Raw genomic sequence first — 19942 nt, forward strand, 5'->3', positions numbered from 1 at the left:
ATTACCCCTGACTCCCCCTCCACTTCTGAGGGGTGCAAGAAATACATTTCTGTATTGTAGTTTTAATGAATTATTACTCAGAGTTCTGTATCAAAATGTCTAGTAAGAAATCTGTTTGTCAAAAAAAATTAATAATTCCTGAATCTTTTTGTTGGCATCTGTATCATTACAGATGTACTTGCTGACGGTATTTTGAAATAAATTTATCAAAATAATTGAAACTGGCGTGATTATATTGTTGTTTTGACAAATAAAATATACAGAATCTTTAATTTTTTGGTGCAGAATTCCCCCAGGAGTAAGGTCTCTTGCAGTTACTTAAAAAATAAAATAAAAAGATTTAAATTTCTTTGCCTTTTTAGGATTTATAGAGAAGGCCTGAAATGTTTTCAATTGTTTTAGTTGATTTTTTTTTTTTTTAGCTTAGAGATATTGGGAATGTCAAGTCTGGTGTTCTCTGGTTTTTTCGCTGGAGTACCTCTTGGGAGAATCTGGAAGCATGTTTATTATAACCTCAAATTACTTAATTGAAGTGGAAGGTGTTGAATCTTGCACAAAGATCCTTTCTCCAAAATTTCAGTTAGTCATTGAAATTCAAGTGGTATTAAACAGTTTATGCACCTCTGAGTAAAAATCTGTTTTGTCAGTTGCTCAACTTTGAGAGAGACTGATGTGATTTTTTGCTAGTTTTCCATACATCATAATTGTCTTCCAGAGCAGACAAGATCTTAGTTTCTAATATAAACCAAGAAAATAATTTTTTGCTTGAAAACAAAAATCCTTTCAGGCTTTATACATAAAAGAAACAAACTCGTCAAGTTCAAACTTTTTTCCTAATGGTTTTTCTCATCACTTTCGCTATAGCTATCCCTTCAGAGTTTATACATGGGTTTGAAAAAAATTAACCATTTGATTTACATAATTTTTGAAGTGTGTTGTGAGAAATTCACTCTTTATCGCTTGCCATGATTGCTGATTTAGAATGTGCATCTCTTAGCCATGTATTTGGAAAATTCCTGTTACTACTATTTAGGGGTGCTTGCTGCTGCAGGGTATTTGACTGTTTTCAAGCTTCTAATTTGTGGGCTAGTTTCATGACAGGCTGTATTGTTTCTCAGTTATTAATCTTGCTCCTTTGAATAGCAACATAGAACTGCCATACCAGATCAGACCAGTGGCTCATCTAGTCTGGTATACTACCAATACTAGACACTTCAGAGAAAGGTACTCAAAACTGCATAGTTCATTTACGGAATGACTTACCCATAGAAAAAGTTTATTCAAACCCTCCAGCTACTGGTTTGTTAATGCCTTGAAACATGGGGATTTCTTTTTCCCTAACTTTTAAAATTGTTTTCTGTAAAAGTGGCTATATTCCCACTAGGCAGATAAATTCTAATTCTCGTTTGGAATCTGCTAAACTCTTGTCCTTCATCTTGTGACAGAGTTTCACAGCTTAATTGTTCATTGTGTAAAGTGATTCTTCTTCTCATTTGTTGCCTTTCAATTTCATTGAATGTCCCCTTGCTCTTGTATTATGAGAGAAGATAAACGTGAGTGTTTTACTTATCTTTTGCATACCAGTCAATAGATTTATTCCTCTACCATATTGTCTCATCTCATCTAAACTAAACAGTTTCACTCTTTTCATTTTTATATGGAAGTGCCTCTATTTTATCTCCCTTCACTGAACTTTCTTCTATTACTGCCATATCTTTCCTGAGATAGTGTTACCAGATCTGAAAACAGTGTTCCGTGTTGGGGTGTACCATAAATGTGTATAACAGCATCAGGAATCTCTCTCATTCTAATGTTTCATGTGAGTCTCGGTTATTATAAATCTTCATGAAATTTCAATTGAAAAGTTTTAGTCTGAGCAGTAAACAGCATTTTAAAATGAAATTACTCAGTCTCTTTAAATGCTTTCAAATACTCCTTTGAGCACTGTGATGGACTAAGTGCCAATAATTTTTCAAAAATTAATTATGCAACTGAAAAAACAGCTTTCTGCCTGAGCACTTGAGATACTACTGTATCTCGGTGTATCACACTGGTTTGAAGGAAGGAATGAAATGTAAATTATTTGATCCCAGTTCATTAAAGGATGTGGATGTATGTGCATGTGTAGGCTTGTCGTAAAAATACCCAGGTTTTTTAAAGGTGAAGTGAAAGACTTTACCTATTAGGATTCAAATTGCAGTACTCAGAGGTCTGTTTTTCTGCTGTAGTTGACAAACTTAGCACTTCAATAGTGGAGTAAAACAGATCTCAGAATTTGGGTCTTAGCAGATAAGTAAAGGAGCAACTAACTTTTACTGGTATGTTTAAAGATTTGGCCTTGCAAAAAGTTTAGATTTTTATCTTTTAAAAACATTTCAGTTTTCCTTTAAGGGTGCAATTTCAGCCTGAACTCTTGAATGTACAGGCTTCAATTAAATAAAATGTTTTAAATGAAATATTTTTCACAAGCATATGACTGACTTGAACAACTCTGGGTGGAAATGTGTTCTGCTGTATGTATTTTTACTATGTAATTTAAAAATCTCAAACGCATCTTCCAAATTTATATCCATGGAGAAATTTTGGTTTACAAAGGAAATGCAGCATTAACTATATCACCAGCACATACTGCAGCCAAGACACAATCATATTGTCAATTTTTAACATCTTTTATTTTTATATGAAGATTTTTGTTCAAAGTAAACCAAGATATGCTCAGATTAGGGAAATGTATCCTTTGTTCACACTGTGCAGGATGTACTAAACGGGGTTTGTGTAACGCTGTTAGTTTTGGACAGTTCTGCAAGTCACACAGCCAAAACAAATATGGGAAATGAACTTTACATAATATATACTTTTGTTAATCTCTTAGTGAAGCTAACTCCATCTTGTGGTTGCATTTAGATAATCATTTCTTATCTGCTGGTTTGGGGTTGTTTTTTATTTTTATTTTTTTTAACTGTAATGAACTTTTACGTTTGGCTTTTCAGAGTCTGACACAGAATCCAAAGAGTTGTACAATCTCCACTTAAGCATTGGTAAACCTGTAGTAAGTATGGTCTTTGAAATGTTATGTATAATCCTCTGATTGTATACTTTCTCTTGATAAATAACAAATATTAAAAACAGGATTAAAGCATTTTCTTCAATGATCTTTTATTTGAAATGCTTTAGTGGTTGGAGCTTGAGGCCAAGCATCAGGAGCTCTGTTTTCCATGCCCAGCTCTGCCATTCACTTGCTGAGACATCTGGAGCAATTTACTTAATCTCTGGATGCCTCAATTTCCCAGTCTGTAAAATGGGGATAATACCTGCCTCTGAGATTATTTAATGTTTGTAAATGCTTTGAGATCCTGTGATGAAAGGTACTCTGGGTCTGATGCAGACTGTCCATTGACTTCACTGGGTTTTGGACTGAGCTCAGTTGAGTGCAAAGTATTTAAGAATATAGAGGTACTTACAAAAAGTAGTGCATCATTTTCTGTTTTATTTAAAATCAAATTGGAGCATAGATTTGAGTATTTTCAGACTGTTTGGGACCTTGGAATCTTATGGCGATATTTTAAATAGATTAAAATTGCAGTCTAGTACATGTAACTCCTTCTGTGCATTAATTATACAGAGTGAAATCTGCATTCTTTTGCTCCAGCTTTCCCACCGTTCATTATGTTATGGTAACATTGCTACTGATTCCCTGTGGGTTTAGTGCCAGAAAAAACTGTGCAAACCTTATTTTGGAGGAAATTCAGAGTGCTGTGAAGAACTAAAACCAAATGGCAAAAAAGGCTTGGACCAAATCTTTTAGATTTGAGCACCTTAAAAAAATCTGTACTGAGAAATTTAAACAAGTGGCCAAATTTTCAGAGGTGCTGTAGTCAGTGGGAACTGTGGGTACTCAGCTAGAAAATTGAGCCATTTGTCTGTGTGTAAACACACACCTGGCTGCCTGGGTGTGGTTTTTTTGTTTTTGTTTTTTTAGGGTTCCAAGTCTGAAAACTTTGGCTTAAGTACTTAATGCAAACACTGCAAATGAAATAGAAACTTCACTTCACACCTCAAGACCATTTAAATATGCCCATGGTCTATTTATATAGTGCCCTTGATATGAGCACCCTAGAATGATTAATAGTTAAAATTGAAATTAAAGCTCAGTAAAGTCCTAACTTAAAAAAGACTCAGCACTTCTACTAACTAAAAGTAAAGAATTCCTCCAGTGAGAAATGAGCAAGTACCATGTTAATGACTAATATACCTTTATTATAGCAAGCAAACCTATTTGCGTTATTTGTGGTTTTAAAAGGTTTCTGATATACAAGCAAGATCAGCAGTTCTGTCCTGGAATCTCCCAGTTAGTTCACAGAATGGAGAAAGTCATAGTCTCACTCCAGCAACATTTATATTTGAAGTAACAGTATCCAACAGCGGTAAAAATGGAAAATTTAAATCTGTCTATATGTAAGTCTGGTTTCTTAATTTAAGCACAATACATATGTTCAAATACACTGACATATATCAGCAGTGTTTTTATCAGGTGTATGTTGTCTTGAAGACCTTTTTTCACTTGCAGATCATTTTAAGTAATATCAACAGGCCTTATGTATAAAGGGGATAATGGGCACTTCGACACTAAATGTACATTATATAATTTTATTTTGCAATAAGTTTGTGTTTTGAAGTACATGGGAGAGCTATCACTTTTTTTGTTCCTACAGAGGAGAAGAAACAACAATTACTCTTCCTGAACTCAGACCAGCAACAGATTACCATATCAGGTATGTACTGGAAACTTCCCTAACAGTGTAGGAATACCCATTACCATTATAAATTAGAATTATTATTTGATTTCTTCCTTCTTGAGATGGATGGGATTATGAACTATTTACCAGGGTTCTATGTAAAATGTGATTGTGTCCATGCACTAAGAAAAGGAGTACTTGTGGCACCTTAGAGACTAACCAATTTATTTGAGCATAAGCTTTCGTGAGCTACAGCTCACTTCAGCTCACGAAAGCTTATGCTCAAATAAATTGGTTAGTCTCTAAGGTGCCACAAGTGCTCCTTTTCTTTTTGCGAATACAGACTAACACGGCTGTTACTCTGAAACCTGTCCATGCACTGTTGTTGTTGCCGCTTGTGTACTAATATTGTCCTATTTGTAATGCCTAAATTGGTAAATATCCTGCCTTTGCTGGTTAGCATTTTTGCCTACCGTTGTCCCTCTGCCTGTCTCCTCTCAGCAAAAAAGGAGGAGATAAATGGATTTCCTGAAGTTCCATGCTACTGCTCTAAAGGGTAGAGCAGGAGTCAGCAAGAGGGAGATTCTTCTAGACTAAGGACAGCAACAAAGAAAAGAATAATCATCAGCCCTCCTGGATCTTTTCACATGTCTAGGGGGAGCAGAAGGAGTCTCTGAGCTAATCTGTGTTAAGGTGAGAGGAGGCTTCCAAACTGCTCTCCTATGAACCTTAATAGTACTAGAGGAGGGGAAACTGAGGCTGGTTGGAGTAGTGGGGGAGCAGACCTCTCAGTGGCAGAATGGAGTATTTGTGGAGAGAAGAAGAGGCTTGCAAGAATCAGCAGCTGCCATCCAGAGCTCTTAAGGCCCATCAGAGCAAACAAATCCTTGCCCCTGCAGTGCCTAATTATGCAGGAAAGGAGACTGGCCGGAGTAGTGAGTTTGGGGGCATCCAACAGCAGAAGGGAGGCCCATAATAGCAGGACAGGAGAGGGATTAAAATAGTCCCATGCAGGGCTCTACTCCAATATTTGTTGGATACAGGAGAAGACAATTCTTAAATCCTACTGCAAGAGAAACGCCACTCCTATAATTTGCAGAATGTTTTTCAGTATGCTGCATAATTCAGTGCAGTCTTGCTGCATAGTTTAGGTCTGATGTGCTGCATAGATCACCAGGGCCACCTCCAATCTAAGCAATATGAAACATGCATACATGGTGGAAGACTAGTAGGTCTGGGGCCTTCGGTCTGCATTTACTTAATTTCTAGTCTTGTTCAAGAGTAGTGTTATCTTGGAATTCTTTGTCTTTCTGATTTTCAGATGAGCTACAGTGTTCTTGAATTATTTCACTTGTAGTTCTAAATATATTGGTTAGTTAACCTCCCTCCCCCACCATGTTTTGGATGGTTGACAGCAGCGATTTTAATATAGCCATGATTTTAAGTCTGGCAGCTTTATCTTCTTCTTTCATGTGTGACATTGTGGCCCTCCAAGAAACCACTGTGATTGTCTTTGAGGGTTCTTGAGAGGTAATCCAGTTTTTCCCTGGACATCCCTTCTACATTAAGTTGGTATACTCAGAGGACTGGCCCAACTGTTCTTTTTTGGTCCTGGAAAGGGCGGTTTGAGGAAGTATAATCGTTGTTACGTTCACTGGGAGGTCGGCAGTCACACACAACTCCTTGACACTCAATTCAGTAATGCTATGCGCATAGTGTTGGGGACACTCAAATCTACTCCAGTTGACTGGCTCCCAGTCCTATCACACATCCAGCCTCCACAGATTAGACTATCTGCTCAGACATCTCGCTTTCTTAATCGTGTCAATGCAAATACGGGGATCCCACTGCACCATGACCTGCAGAACCTGCCAAAGACAAGATTAAAATCCCACAACCCTCTATGGAACTGTATCAAGACCCTTACACCCAACATTGATCCTGAGGCTCAATGGAGAATCACATGGAGCATTTTAACCACTCAAAACAGACAGCTCATCGTTGATCCTGTTGAGGAACCACTGGGTTTTGATTTGTCGGAAAGACTGGTGCAGATTGAATCGCCTCAGGACATCTCATGGGAGATGTGGACAAACCCTAAATGGAAAATGAGGCAAACACCTGTATCCAGCTGTGGTCACCAGGCACAAACGATAGAGCACATATATGAATGTTCCCTTTGTTCTTTTGCTGGGAGCTAGAAGGACATTCACCAGCTCACTGCTGTGGCAATGTGCTGGCTATCAAACTTAGATATAAATTTGTAGTTGTTGCTACCTACCCAAGCCATACGAAAGAAGTAGTGGCAGTTAACCTCCATTTAAGTTAGTAGTTTGTGCGATATATATATAATACAAATTTACCTGGAAGACTTGTACCTGAATAATTTGAAAGTTTCATTTAATTTATTCATTTTCTATACCCTTGAGTCTCAAGGCCTTCTAGCATATTTGAATATAAAGTAATCCTCTTCTGCGGTCTCATCCATCTGGTAACATTCTTTAATATAGTTCTGATCATGAATCCGATATGCGTTTCATCGTTTACTTTGTCATAGTGGTGACATCTTGACAGTCTGCCAACTGGGCTCGTGTTAAATGTGCTCCTTGAAAAAAGGAATTCATTTGAAAATGGTTTAACATGAAGTTGTTTACTTTTCTCAAAGGTCTATAGCAGGTTTAAAATTGACTTTTGCTTCTAGCTTTAAAGATGAAGCTTGTTAACTGTAAGCCCCAGAGATTCTGAATTGTTTCATTCAGAGGAACATCAACAGTTAGAATTGATTCTTTAATGCTTTTCATATTTAAAAACTTAAATGTAGAGCTCATGAACAGTGCCAGATTGACAGCCCTCAAGACTGAGCTCCTCTGTCCACAAAATGGTTAAATCCAAAGAAACTGCATTGTGAGCATTTCCATGTTGCTCTTCCAACGTGCCTTTATCTCCCTTACACTGCCAACGACAGTGGCATTTTTGGTGGTGATTTTTGAGACATGAATACCAGTCCACTAGGAACTGGAATGAGATCATAAACTCACTTCATTAGCCCTCTCTTGGACAATTACAATGCTAACAGTATGAGCTATACTTGAACCAGTGGTTTAGGGAAGAAAGGCTCTGTATTACACTTCTAATACAACAAGCCATCTACTCTCTTTTCTCTACCTTCTGCCTCTGATTAAGTGCATTTCTTAAAGTGATTCTCCATGTTCTAAATTTTAGGATATTCATGTGATGATGATCTTGGGACACTTCATTAATTGCCTTTTGTCATTCAGAGTTTCAGCAACAAGCAGTTCCATAAAAGAATCTGTTTCCGAATTGGTGAGTTTTACTACAGAAAGCTGTGAACCAGACCCTCCAGCTGCACCTAAACTAATCAACAGAACGAAAAACAGCTTGAGTTTACATTGGAAGGTAAATAACTTGGCAGGGATATTTAAAATCTTGAAAAAGCAAAACATACTATTTCTCTTTTTTTAAAGTTGGATTTTAAGTTCCTCAGTGAACATTGTTTCTCTACAATATAGCTGAAATCATATCACTTCTTCATCTCCAGGTCATCCTGTTTTCTTCTGTTACTTATTCAATATCCTTTGTATCCCATTAATATGTGAGTTGTATTTTATGCTGAAAAAAAGCATTCTACCATGTATTTTTGCACTGACAAAAGACGTGTATGACCTAGAATATTTGGAAAAATTCTCTACTGAAATAATTGCATGTGAGAGAGGGGAGCATCAACACTTCTAATGCTTAGGTCCCGGTGTGGTAGATTAAATAGCACAGAATGTCGAAGATAACTCTGAAGCCGAATTCTATTATTTTAGCTTGGTTTATGCATCATGCTCTCCCCCCCTCCGCCCCCAAGGCTAACTCTTGAATAGACCATGCAATGTATTCTATATAGAAATGTTATAATACATTGTGAGATTGTTAGGCTGAGTGTTGTTGAGTTTTGTAAGGCTATCCCTGTTCATGTACTTGACGACTGAAGAATCTCTTTGCAATTACATATGGCTCTCTGGTTAATGTAGATTCACGCTCAATAAACATACATTGTCAACCTGATTTTCAAAAATACATACAAGTAAGTGCATAACTCTATTGCAGTTACACATGCTGTCATCAGATGAGCAAATGCCCAGATTGTGAGCACAATTGTGGTAATGTGTGTAAAGTAGGCAAGTAAAAATCAGAAAATCAGTGTCACAACTCTAGATGAGTTCCCTCTCCTAGATGCTCCAAGCTATTACACAAGACCCAAACAGAACTTTTGGTCCCTCATGCTCTTGGCTTCCTGGGGCTGGGCAGAAGTGATGCAGTGTCTCTCTGGCTCTGGGCATCTAGGCCCACTCTCCAAGTGTAGACCCAAAGTCAGATATTCCTCTTGGCGGTGGGGACCCTACAGACCAATTGCATTAGGGCCTATGCTCTCCAGAGCTTCCCCAGTAGCTGTTGGGTGGTCCAGAGTTCCACCAAAGCTGTGGACTTTCTGGTTTACCGTTACTCTCTTTGGAAAGTACATGATGTAACACAATAACGTAGACTCTCTGCAAAAGAATTTCTAAACCGACACACACGAGATCTATAGAAAAGTAACATATACCCTTGCATTCAACACCCTGCCTCAGTTTACTCACCCTTCTGAAAGTCCTTTGGGTCTTAGTGTTTTCCAGGGAGGTCAGGATTCTTTTGCACCATTCCTCCTTCTGCCCAGTCTTGTCTTCTGGTTTTGGTCTCTCTATGCATGCACAAAAGTCCTCCAGCATATAAGCACAGTTTTGGTCATGAGTTCCAGCATGAGACCTTGTGCCCCAGTGTTGCTACATTCATGTCTCAGAGGAGGTAGTGGTGTGACAGGAGTCATTAGCAGAGCAGTAGTCCTTCCAGGGAGGCTCCATTTTCCTGCTAGTGCAAATTTCATCAATTCATGTGGGCATTAATATTTGTCACATTGAATGGCAGTAACCAAATGCCAGTACCCCTCTCCATAACACAAAAGGTATGATGCAAGTAGATAGTGAAAGACATCTAAAAGTATATAAACAGAGTTCATAAGTCAAACTGGAATTCATAAATTCACATACATTCCCAAACTGTCACAATAAGTTCTGAAATGATCACTGAAAGGGTGCTTAAATATAAATGTATTGCGAGAAAAAGATGAGATACAGTGTGGACTGTACAGTTAAAATTAGTTTGCATCGTCTTTACTTAGTTATGTCTAAGTAACACAGTTGGAAACCCTATCCTTGGTATTAAAACCTTTCCTTTCAACATCCAAGTGTCTGTGTAAAATGAAACTCTACTTTTAAACCTTTGATCTTCTCTTTTGTTTGTTTCTTTATTTCAGTCTTCAAATGATAATGGTTCCAAAATAACTAATTTTCTCTTAGAATGGGATGAGGTAAGCCCTTTATTTTTATGATGGAAAAGTTTGCTTGCAAACATGAATGCTTTGCAGATATGAGTGAATATGTATATTGCTTAAGTAGATACACGCTTTTTTATTGTGCCAATCAATATATTTTTTTGTGGCTAGCCAACTTTAAAATAACAAACAAAACTTGGGCCAGATCTATAGTACTACAGCTATTTCAAACAGATTCCATTAAATTACTCTGAGAATACAGTGTTAAATTGTAAACTGTTCGATTTATTTGATTTTTTTGCCATCCTAAGTAATGTTCATAATATATCCATTATTAGTGAACAGAGCATTATGGGTCCATTTCATCAAGGCAATCATAAACGTCACTTAAAATTTTGAGAAGTTCTTACTAAAAAGGTGTTCTGTAATGACTGGACAAAACATCAAAGGATTAACATCTTAGTTTGTGTAGGTATCCAAGGAAGTTTGGATGGTTATTGCTACCTTAACTAAGGTTATGTCTAGGCTAGAAACAGCTCCTGCTGTGTAATTGACAAGACAGCGAACAGCCAGTGTAAGTAACGCAGACACACTGCATCACCCTAACTACACTGACATAAGCCTTACGCCTCTGGTGGAGGTGGAGCTATTATGTCAGCGTAGTAGGGCACTTACATCAACAGGAGGAAGGCTGCAGCGTAGACACTGACATAATTAGGTCAGTGTAAGGCAACTTATGTCGACCTAACTGTGTAGCATAGACCAGTTCTAAGTCTCAAATTTTTGAGTAGCCCTTCCTGTAATCCTTTAGGTGATTTTCCTCTGCATTCCAAACCCTCTTACCAGTAGGCCTTGGTCTTTCTAGCTCTAATGACCATCTTTCCACTCCAGGAATTCTGCTATATTGAAGTCTGTCTCCCCTCCTTTCCCCATTAGTGACGTATCATTTGTTTCCATGTTTGGCTGGTATCCATCGTTGAAAATGTCAGGCCACTGGCCTTCTGATTTGAAAAGTGGTCTAATATAAAAAATAAACAGATCACAACCTGCCCACATGTAATATTTAGGTTTAATGCTTTTATTAAAATTTTGAATTGGTGGAGTAACAGGAAGGTGGAGAGCGGAGGAGATTAAATTTAACCTTAAAAATAGTCCCTATGTAAAAGTTACTTAAGTCTGTCTTTATTTTATTTGTTTAAAGGGAAAAAGTGGAGCCTTCAAAGAATGCTACTATGGGAATCTAAAGCAATACAAACTAACCAAACTTTCTCCTTCTACAAAATACTTGCTCAGATTAGCAGCTAAAAATGACATCGGAATGAGGTAAAATGTGGTGGTGGTTTCACATTTTAATTTCTCAACAGCCCAAGCTAATGTTACTAACCTTTAAATTTAACTTTTCAGTGGGTTTAGTGAGACAGTGATATATTATACAGCAGGAATCGTCCCTTCACCACCATTGCCCCCTGAGTTAACTGAAGCAGGAGTAACATGGTTATCATTAAAATGGAGCCCACCTAATGGCATGCCTTCAGATGACTCTCTGACTTACACTTTAGATATGGAAGAAGATGATTCTGTAAGTTGGGTTTTCTTAATGTTTTGATGAGTAGTCTGTAATTTTAAGTGTAAATGTAACTCATTAAGATTATCCCAAGTGTAATAATACGAAACATTGCACTACAATTAACAGTTCATAAACACGGTATAATTAATAAAACAGCCTTTCATAAAGTGGAAATGCTGAACTATGTAAAGGCCTACACTATCTAATGATAAAAAAAAAAATTAAGCATAATTGCTGAAGTTGCCATCCTCTTCTGTTATGAAGTAATTCACCTTATTAGAGACACTTTATATAGTATAGAACCATATAGACTTGGTTAGAAGTGTCCCAGGGAAATTCAAATGGTTTAATGCTTGAGAAATTGTGGGGACCAATTGCTGCTCTTGTTGTTTTACCAGGAGAGTTGTTAGTGACTGTATGCCTGTTCTTAATTTCTGTGCTTTACAGGGTTATGGTTTTCAGCCAAAATATAATGGAGAAGAACTTTCATGCACTTTACAAAATCTAAGGAGGAGTACTCCTCATAAGTTTAGGGTATGTGCTAAATTACGTGTTTGATTTCCTTTTATTTTTATTGACCAATATTGTATTTCTGAAGCTATTTGCTCATAGCACTTGTTTGGTGTTTCCTAACCATATACAATAGCAGGCTAACCTAGCAGTAGTAATTTTTCAGTGGGATTACATTTTTATTTTATTATGGCGTCAGAGATGTTTTAAAAATAATTGCCTTTCTCTTTGATCTTTGTTTGCAAATTAGTCTGATATTGTCCATAGCAATCAATATATTATATTCATTCTTAACAGCTCTGTGCCTGTAACAATGAAGGGAAAAGTATCCCAAGTGAGGTAGTAGAATACAGCACAATTCCTGATAAACCTGGACCACCAAGTAAACCAAGTGTAAAGGGAAAGATCCATTCACACAATGTGAAAGTTACATGGGGTAAGTCAGCTTGTGTTAATTTTGTCTTCCCTTGCTCCTCGGAAGAGAAATGAGCCTATAAGGCAGGGGTGCACAAACTACGGCCCGGGGGCCGCATCTGGCCCTCCAGACATTTTAATCCGGCTCTCGAGCTCCTGCTGGGGAGCGGGGTCTGGGGCTTGTCCCGCTCCAGTGCTCCATCCGGGGAGTGGGATCGGGGATTTGTCCTGCTCCACATGGCTCCCAGAAGCAACGGCATGTCCCCCCCCTCTGGCTCCTACATGTAGGGTCAGCCAGGGGATTCTGCACGCTGCCCCCACCCCAAGTGCTGACCCTGCAGCTCCCATTGGCCGGGAACCGTGACCAATGGGAGCTGCAGGGGTGGCGCCTGTGGACAGGCAGCCTGCAGAGCCGCCTGGCTGTGCCTCCACGTAGGAGCCGGGGGGGCGTGGCATGCCATTGCTTCTGGGAGCTGCTTGAGGTAAGCGCTGCCTGGAACCTGCACCCCTGACCACCTACCGTACCCCAACTCCCTGTCCCAGCCTGGAGCAACCTCCTGCACCCCCACCACCTTATCCCCAGCTCCACTCCACAGCCCACACCCCCAGCTGGAGCCCTCCTCATCTCTGGCCCCACCCTAGAGCCTGCACCCCCAGCAGAGACCTTCCCCCCCCCCCACCCCAAACCCCAATTTCATTAGCATTCATGGCCTGCCATACAATTTTCATACACAGATGTGGCCCTTGGGCCAAAAAGTTTGCCCACCCCTGCTATAAGGTATCAGTAAAACAAATTTAAAATAGCATAGAGAACTGGTCTAAAAATAGACTATAGTCTGTTTCCATGCAGTTCTTTTCTTCAGAGAAACTTTTAGCCTAAATGTAATCTCCTTAAAAATACAAATCTTTCTCCCAATCCTATCTCTTTTCAAGATGCACTAATGACCAGCTATTCCTTCAGAATATATTTACCAACCGAGAGATTATTTGATTACCCTACTCTTAACTTTGAGTGTGGCTTCCAAGAAAAGTTGCAATTTACACATTAAAACTTAGTCTTCATATAATATATAAGTAGCAAAAATATTTATTTCATTCAAAAAGAGTAGCAGAACTTTAGCAGCTGGCCTCTATCTCCTCATACTCTTACTGTGGAGCCCAACCCACTCTACTGCTGTCTTAAAATGTGTATAATATTTCATAAAAACAGATTCTGATAGGACCCTTATATTTTATGCTCTGTCTGAACATGAAGCTTTCATATTTCATCTTTTATTGCAGTATTATTGCAATTCCAGTTTAACTTCCCATATGAGTATATTCCACAATGAAAAATACTGTTCTGAATAGTTGTTTACAAGATGGTACATGAACCTCATGGTTTTTTCTAAACTTTTGAAATTCATTGTAACTAAAATGTAACTTTCTTTCAGATCCACCAAAGGATAATGGAGGATCAGACATTTCTAAGTACTTCCTAGAAATTTCAGAAACTTTAATTGGTAAGCAATCATTGAAAAGGCCTAATTCAATTTATTGTTCACTTCTGTTCACATGTAAGTATGTATTGTGATTCCTGTAGCAATTAGAATGTTCATTTTGTTATAGATAGGAGTAGTAGTTAATTACGGTAAATGCTGTTTGTATGCATAATTGAACCAATCCAGGATTCAGTTTTTGTTCTGTGATGTGTGTGCCTTAAATTAGTGTATATGGGGAAAAGTTTAATGTTTTAATGTAACAAAACTTTCCCCATGGATTGTAAATTGATATTCTTTCCTTTTCCCGCAGGAACTAAATGGGAAGTAGTGTATAGTGGTTCCGTGAGAGAACATGTGTGTGATCATCTCAAGCCTGGTATTTCATACAAACTGAGAGTTTACTGTGTCAGTAAGGGAGGTGAAAGCCCGGTGAGCCAAGAAGTCACTTGAAAAGAATAAACACATTAGGCCTTGAAAGTAGTTTTATTTCTCCTTTAGTAAAATAATGTTGTGCAGTGTTTCACAACTGTAACTTTAAAATAATATATGTACACTTTTGCTAGGCTTCTGATGTTCTGACTGTACAAACATCAGCTGTTCCTCCTGGACCTTGCCATGCTCCATGCCTGGTTAGCAAAGCTAAGCCCAGAGAAATAACTCTACAATGGGGTAAGGACCAGTGTTTCTGTAGATAAACATTTTCCAGGTTTTGAACATTATAAAAATAGAAGGCTAAAAACAAAAATGATCCCACAAAACTAAAATTGAAATATCAAGAGACTCATTCAAAAACTTGAAAGCTTATGTAATTAAACTCAGTCAAAGGGAAAAACTGTAATGCAAAGCTCTTCAGTTATACTTCATATAGCTTGTGGGGCAGTTGGTGTATTACTAACAGAACTTTAAGGAGCAGCGAGCACAGAAGTTAGGGAACAGTATGCTATGGTTAGTCTTTACCCTTTACCCGTTTGTAACTGGCAATTGAAAGCAAAAATAAGTTGTTGCTTTTTTATTTTTAGCCCTGTAAAGGGGAGAAGTAAGAGATAATATGTATAAATGCCTGATCAAAAAGATTGATATGAATCTTTTACTAACTGACAGCTGTGTTTTTTAAAAGGATTAGAGGCTCGTGAATTGTTGCAGCTCAGATAGATGCTGAAACCAAACATCTGCAAATGTATTTTTAGAATTAATCTAGCTTATGGTTTCATACAGACCACCTTGAAACTATTATTAAAATAAGAGCTGTTGGGTTTTGTATTAATGCAACTTTATATTTCATAGATCCCCCTTCCACAGATGGGGGCTCAGAAGTAATAGAATATGTTGTAGAAATGGCAAACTCTGAACAAGATGAACACAGACAAGTGTATCAGGGTCAGACGACAGAATGCACAGTGAACAGTCTACTTCCTGGCAGAATGTACTGCTTCTGGATAAGAGCAGGAAATAAAGCTGGGGTAATCAATCTCTTTATATAATCAGTTTTTGTTTTGCAAGTAACTATACAGGTACTACCACTAATAAGATAGCTATATATTAGGATCCTGGTGGTGGTGTTTGCAGCATCTCTGTGGCTTTCCATATTAGTCCCATTGAAGGACCAGTTTGCAAAAGCCCTTCTGGCAAAGAGAAGACAGTGAAATTTATGTGCCAGATCATCAGTGGCTCAAAGAATAGTTAGGAGCCCAACTGTCCTTTATGCCTTCCAAAAGTTTTCCCTAATTTTGCAGTTGGAGTTTCGTCCCCGTGACCCCATTTCTGTTATGTCCCATCTAGATTTTGCAGATCACTTTTAAATTTACAGTATGTGATAGGTAGGGTCAGGGTAGGGTAGTGGTAGTGTTGGGCAGAGAGGATACCTCCAAGCTATACTGGGTTGGAACAAGGGATGGGAGCAATGTTAGTCACAGAAGAGTCCCTCTAGAGCAATGCCACTTGCTTTTGGAAGCAAGATGTGACTGCAAGGAAAGGAAGATTGGGGGAGCCATGCATACGCACAAAGTTGAGAGGCTTACCACTGTGCAGAACCCTATGAGTGGGAGCTTTTTGGAGGTTCTGTGTGCACAAAACCAGTTATGTGTAGCAGGTGCCCAAAAAGCTCCAATAGGAGTTATGAAGTTAGGTATTGTGATGCAAAATCTTAGTACTATCAAAATAAAATGGCATCTTTTATTTTCTCCAACCTATCACTGTGCAAATGTGCATTTGTCCTATTTTTCTGTCATTGCTACACTCTTGCAATTGTATTTCCTTCTAGTTTGGCCCTCTCTCTGAAAAAGCAGAGATTTCTACAGCTGCAGGACCTCCTGATCAGTGTAGTACACCTTTGTTAACCTGTAAGGCTGCCACCTGTGTAGTGGTCACTTGGGAGGTAGGTTTTTAAAATTTTTATTGTTAAAGCTTTAGAATTTCATGCACCATATGTAGCACATAAGTAAATTCACAAAGAGAAGAATTGAGTATATTGATGGAATATTTCAAATGGCTTCCCCAGTTTTACCAGTACTCAGGCAGAAGTCAGCTTTGAATAATTTTGTTTTGTAAATGTTCTCAGCTACAGATTTTGTTCTTGTATTGAGAAAATGGAGTGATATTTAAGCCCTTCTCATGGTGTGGGTGACTATTTGCTGTTAGCACATTTTCCTTAAGTAGTGTGCACACCACTGTTACAACTAGTTACTGGAAAATTATGGGACCAGATGGGAATTGCAATCTTTGTGAAGAATGTTCCTGTTTCAGTCAAATGGTGTACTTATAGCCATGCAGTGGACTACCTGGAAGGTCTGAGTGTTACTTATGGAACGGTTTTCAAACTGAAAAACCTCCATTTTGCATGCTAGGACTGTACTATTAATAAAAGTGTTCTGACACCATTGTTTACTAGCATAGTTTCAACAGTAGTGCCTTGTGTGAAAAAGCACTACTGACCAAAATCAGGTGTGCTATAGGGTAGATATGTGCAAACTTCTCAATGCAGTTTTTTGTCAAATTACTCCTGTTTAATACTTGTATTCCCTGTAGCCAGGAGTGTCATTTGTGTAGTGGTTTGAGGAGGACATATACCCTTTTAGGAGTAGGTAGAAACCAGCCAACTCATTTCACTGATAAATTTAGTGAAGCCACACTCTTCGCTACCCATTCCCCATTGATATAATCTTAAATATATATTTATAATTACAAATCATGAGCTATCTGAAAGCTAATCTTTCACTGACTTGAATTTCCCAGAGTCCTGCATGCAATGGTGCTGAAATTTGTGAATATAGGCTGGACTGGGGACAAATGGAAGGATCAATGCGTATCATATACACTGGCCCTTGTCTGAGCTATGAAGTGAAAGGTCTTACGCCTGCAACCACATATTATTGCAGAGTACAGGTATGAGAGGCTTCCTTTTGTATGTCACTTTAAAAATCAAAACCTAAAGATAATTAGCATCTGAATAAGTACTTCATCTAGAAACTAAGGACAAAGTTCTGGTCCAACTTGTACAGATGCACTGGACGAGGAAAAGGATTTGGAGAGCATCTTCTGTCACTCCAACCAAAGTGTGTACACCTAGGAATAGGATAGTGTTCGATTAAACACTAGACTAATGTCTTCTGCATCTCTTCAAAGTCCCAGATGGTTGTGGCCAGCCATCTTGGGAACATGTCCAGGCCTGTTACACCCTTATGCCAGATGTCCTTATTGGAAGGTGCTCAAGATCTGCAAGCTATTGCTTACTATATTTTTAAGGAACACAACAAAGTGTTTCAGAACAGATTAATCTGAGTTATCATGAAAGACAGAATGGTTAAGGACATTCTGCTGCTGTTCTCATTTCTCTCAACCTCCATGTGAGCTGCACGTACTAAAGTGGAATTTTGCCTTTAGTTCTGGACTGATAAGGTTTCATTATGTTTAGGAAAATGCCATCCTCTTGCAAATTTCTTTAATGAAGCACAAAATCAAAGCAGTTTCTCAAAGACAAGATAGAAAAATGTGGACTCCTTGAACACCACAGAATCTCTCTTTCAGGCTGTGAATATAGCTGGAGTTGGATTGTTTGGAGGTATTGGTGTGGTAACAACACCAGCGTCGGTGCCTGCAGCAGTGTCTGTACTACATCTGCTTGAAGAAGATCAGATGGAAATTCCTTGTCCCTTGTCAACGTGCCTCGCCATTCAGTGGGAGGAACCATGTTGCCATGGGTCAGATGTCATTGGATATAATATAGAATATGGGGAAAAGCAACTTGTAACTGTTGGTAGAGTTACAAGCCATATTCTGGAGAATCTGCACCCTGACACTTTGTACAGGTGATTATTCCTTATTTTATTCTGAAACCAGTCTTGTAGCTATTTTAACATACAATGTTCAGGACTGTTTTTTCCCTCCAGGTTTTTTGGTCTCCTAGTCCACTTCATTAAGGTGAGCATGCTGTAAGCCAGAGTGTGCATTTATGTAATGGGTTGTCTTTAGAGTGGTTTCAGAGTAACAGCCATGTTAGTCTGTATTCGCAAAAAGAAAAGGAGTACTTGTGGTACCTTAGAGACTAACCAATTTATTTGAGCATAAGCTTTCGTGAGCTGAAGTGAGCTGTAGCTCACGAAAGCTTATGCTCCAATAAATTGCTTAGTCTCTAAGGTGCCACAAGTACTCCTTTTCTTTTTGCGAATACAGACTAACACGGCTGTTACTCTGAAACCTTTTAAGAAGAGGTTAGATAAACACCTGTCAGGGATGGTCTCAGGGGCTGGACTTAAAGAATCTCTCGGGGTCTCTTCCAGCCCTACACTTCTGTGATTCTATATGAAGGGATAAAATTAAATTCTGTATACTTTGTACATTGTAAATGTAAATTCTGTTTTTTTTAGTTTTGTTAAATACACATCTATATGTAAATGCCCTTCAATCTATTTTAAAAATTAATAGACTAATAAAGGTTAAAATATCACATCTGTAGGTTAACCTGTAAAACTCAAATGGGGGAGGGGAGGGACTATCATAGTCACGGCTATCATTCTGTCCTTAGTCATCACATTGTGCCTGTGTTTGACAGTTTTAGATGCTTTACTAGAGAGGGAAGGAGAATTACCAGCTGAACTGAAATAGGGTGAATTAAGGCGAATTTCCTTGCTTTTTGTTTTAAGATTACATCATAACCTGCTTTAACTCTGAACTCTTAAAAATATTGTAACTTGCATGCTTTATCTTCATGAACAGCAGCAACTGTGCTTCCATTCTGCACTACTTCTCAATATTATTTATGCATTATTCAGCATTATTCTATGCAAAATCCCACTGAAAACCTTGTGGTATTTGTCTCACTTGTATTCCAAATATTACCTCAACTTGAAAGAGATCTTAACTCTTAAACTTTTTTTTTTTCCAAAAATCAACTCTAAAATCTCTAACTGTAGCTTTATAACTTTTGTGGTGTTTGGTTCTTTGCAGATGACAATTGACATTTTGCTTCATTGCAAAATATTATCAGGGGCTTGTATAGGGTTATTTTAGTATATCAGTAATTGAAATTTACAATCAGTAAAATAGTGTATTTTAGTATATTATTTAACCTAGTAGTTGTAAATTAACAACAAACCTTTTTTCCCCCTCTCTCACTTGAAGAATTAGAATACAGGCCATAAACAACTTTGGAGTTGGTCCTTTCAATCATTCCATTAAAGCCAAAACAAAACCACTACCTCCTGACCCGCCTCATCTTGAATGTGTGGTCTTCAGCTACCAGAGTCTTAAACTGAAATGGGGTGAAGGTCCTGGTAGAGCTTTAATTACCAATCCTACACAGTTCAACTTGCAGATGGAGGATAGGTTTGGCAGGTGAGATCATTACTCTACAATTTGGAACATT

General features: G+C 38.2%; 1 protein-coding gene across 6 annotated transcripts in view; it reads left to right on the forward strand.

Annotated features, from left to right (window-relative positions):
* Positions 1 to 19942, forward strand: part of LOC102946904 (fibronectin type-III domain-containing protein 3A) — an 82288-nt gene that overhangs the window by 52800 nt on the left and 9546 nt on the right. For 5 of the 6 annotated variants that reach the window (XM_007055272.4, XM_037908170.2, XM_043521670.1 and 2 more), the window contains 17 exons: positions 2991 to 3049; positions 4301 to 4455; positions 4713 to 4772; positions 8015 to 8153; positions 10093 to 10146; positions 11312 to 11433; positions 11515 to 11689; positions 12125 to 12211; positions 12485 to 12623; positions 14035 to 14103; positions 14393 to 14511; positions 14646 to 14751; positions 15367 to 15542; positions 16343 to 16456; positions 17314 to 17463; positions 18106 to 18386; positions 19699 to 19911. In XM_007055272.4, the coding sequence (XP_007055334.2) occupies positions 2991 to 3049; positions 4301 to 4455; positions 4713 to 4772; positions 8015 to 8153; positions 10093 to 10146; positions 11312 to 11433; positions 11515 to 11689; positions 12125 to 12211; positions 12485 to 12623; positions 14035 to 14103; positions 14393 to 14511; positions 14646 to 14751; positions 15367 to 15542; positions 16343 to 16456; positions 17314 to 17463; positions 18106 to 18386; positions 19699 to 19911 (2218 nt within the window). Of the gene's footprint in view, positions 1 to 2990; positions 3050 to 4300; positions 4456 to 4712; positions 4773 to 8014; positions 8154 to 10092; positions 10147 to 11311; positions 11434 to 11514; positions 11690 to 12124; positions 12212 to 12484; positions 12624 to 14034; positions 14104 to 14392; positions 14512 to 14645; positions 14752 to 15366; positions 15543 to 16342; positions 16457 to 17313; positions 17464 to 18105; positions 18387 to 18467; positions 18499 to 19698; positions 19912 to 19942 lie in introns of those variants that run through there. The other variant, XM_043521672.1, reaches the window with a different exon arrangement.

The sequence above is a fragment of the Chelonia mydas genome, chromosome 9 (genome assembly GCF_015237465.2).
Source record: "Chelonia mydas isolate rCheMyd1 chromosome 9, rCheMyd1.pri.v2, whole genome shotgun sequence".
Taxonomy (NCBI): domain Eukaryota; kingdom Metazoa; phylum Chordata; order Testudines; family Cheloniidae; genus Chelonia; species Chelonia mydas.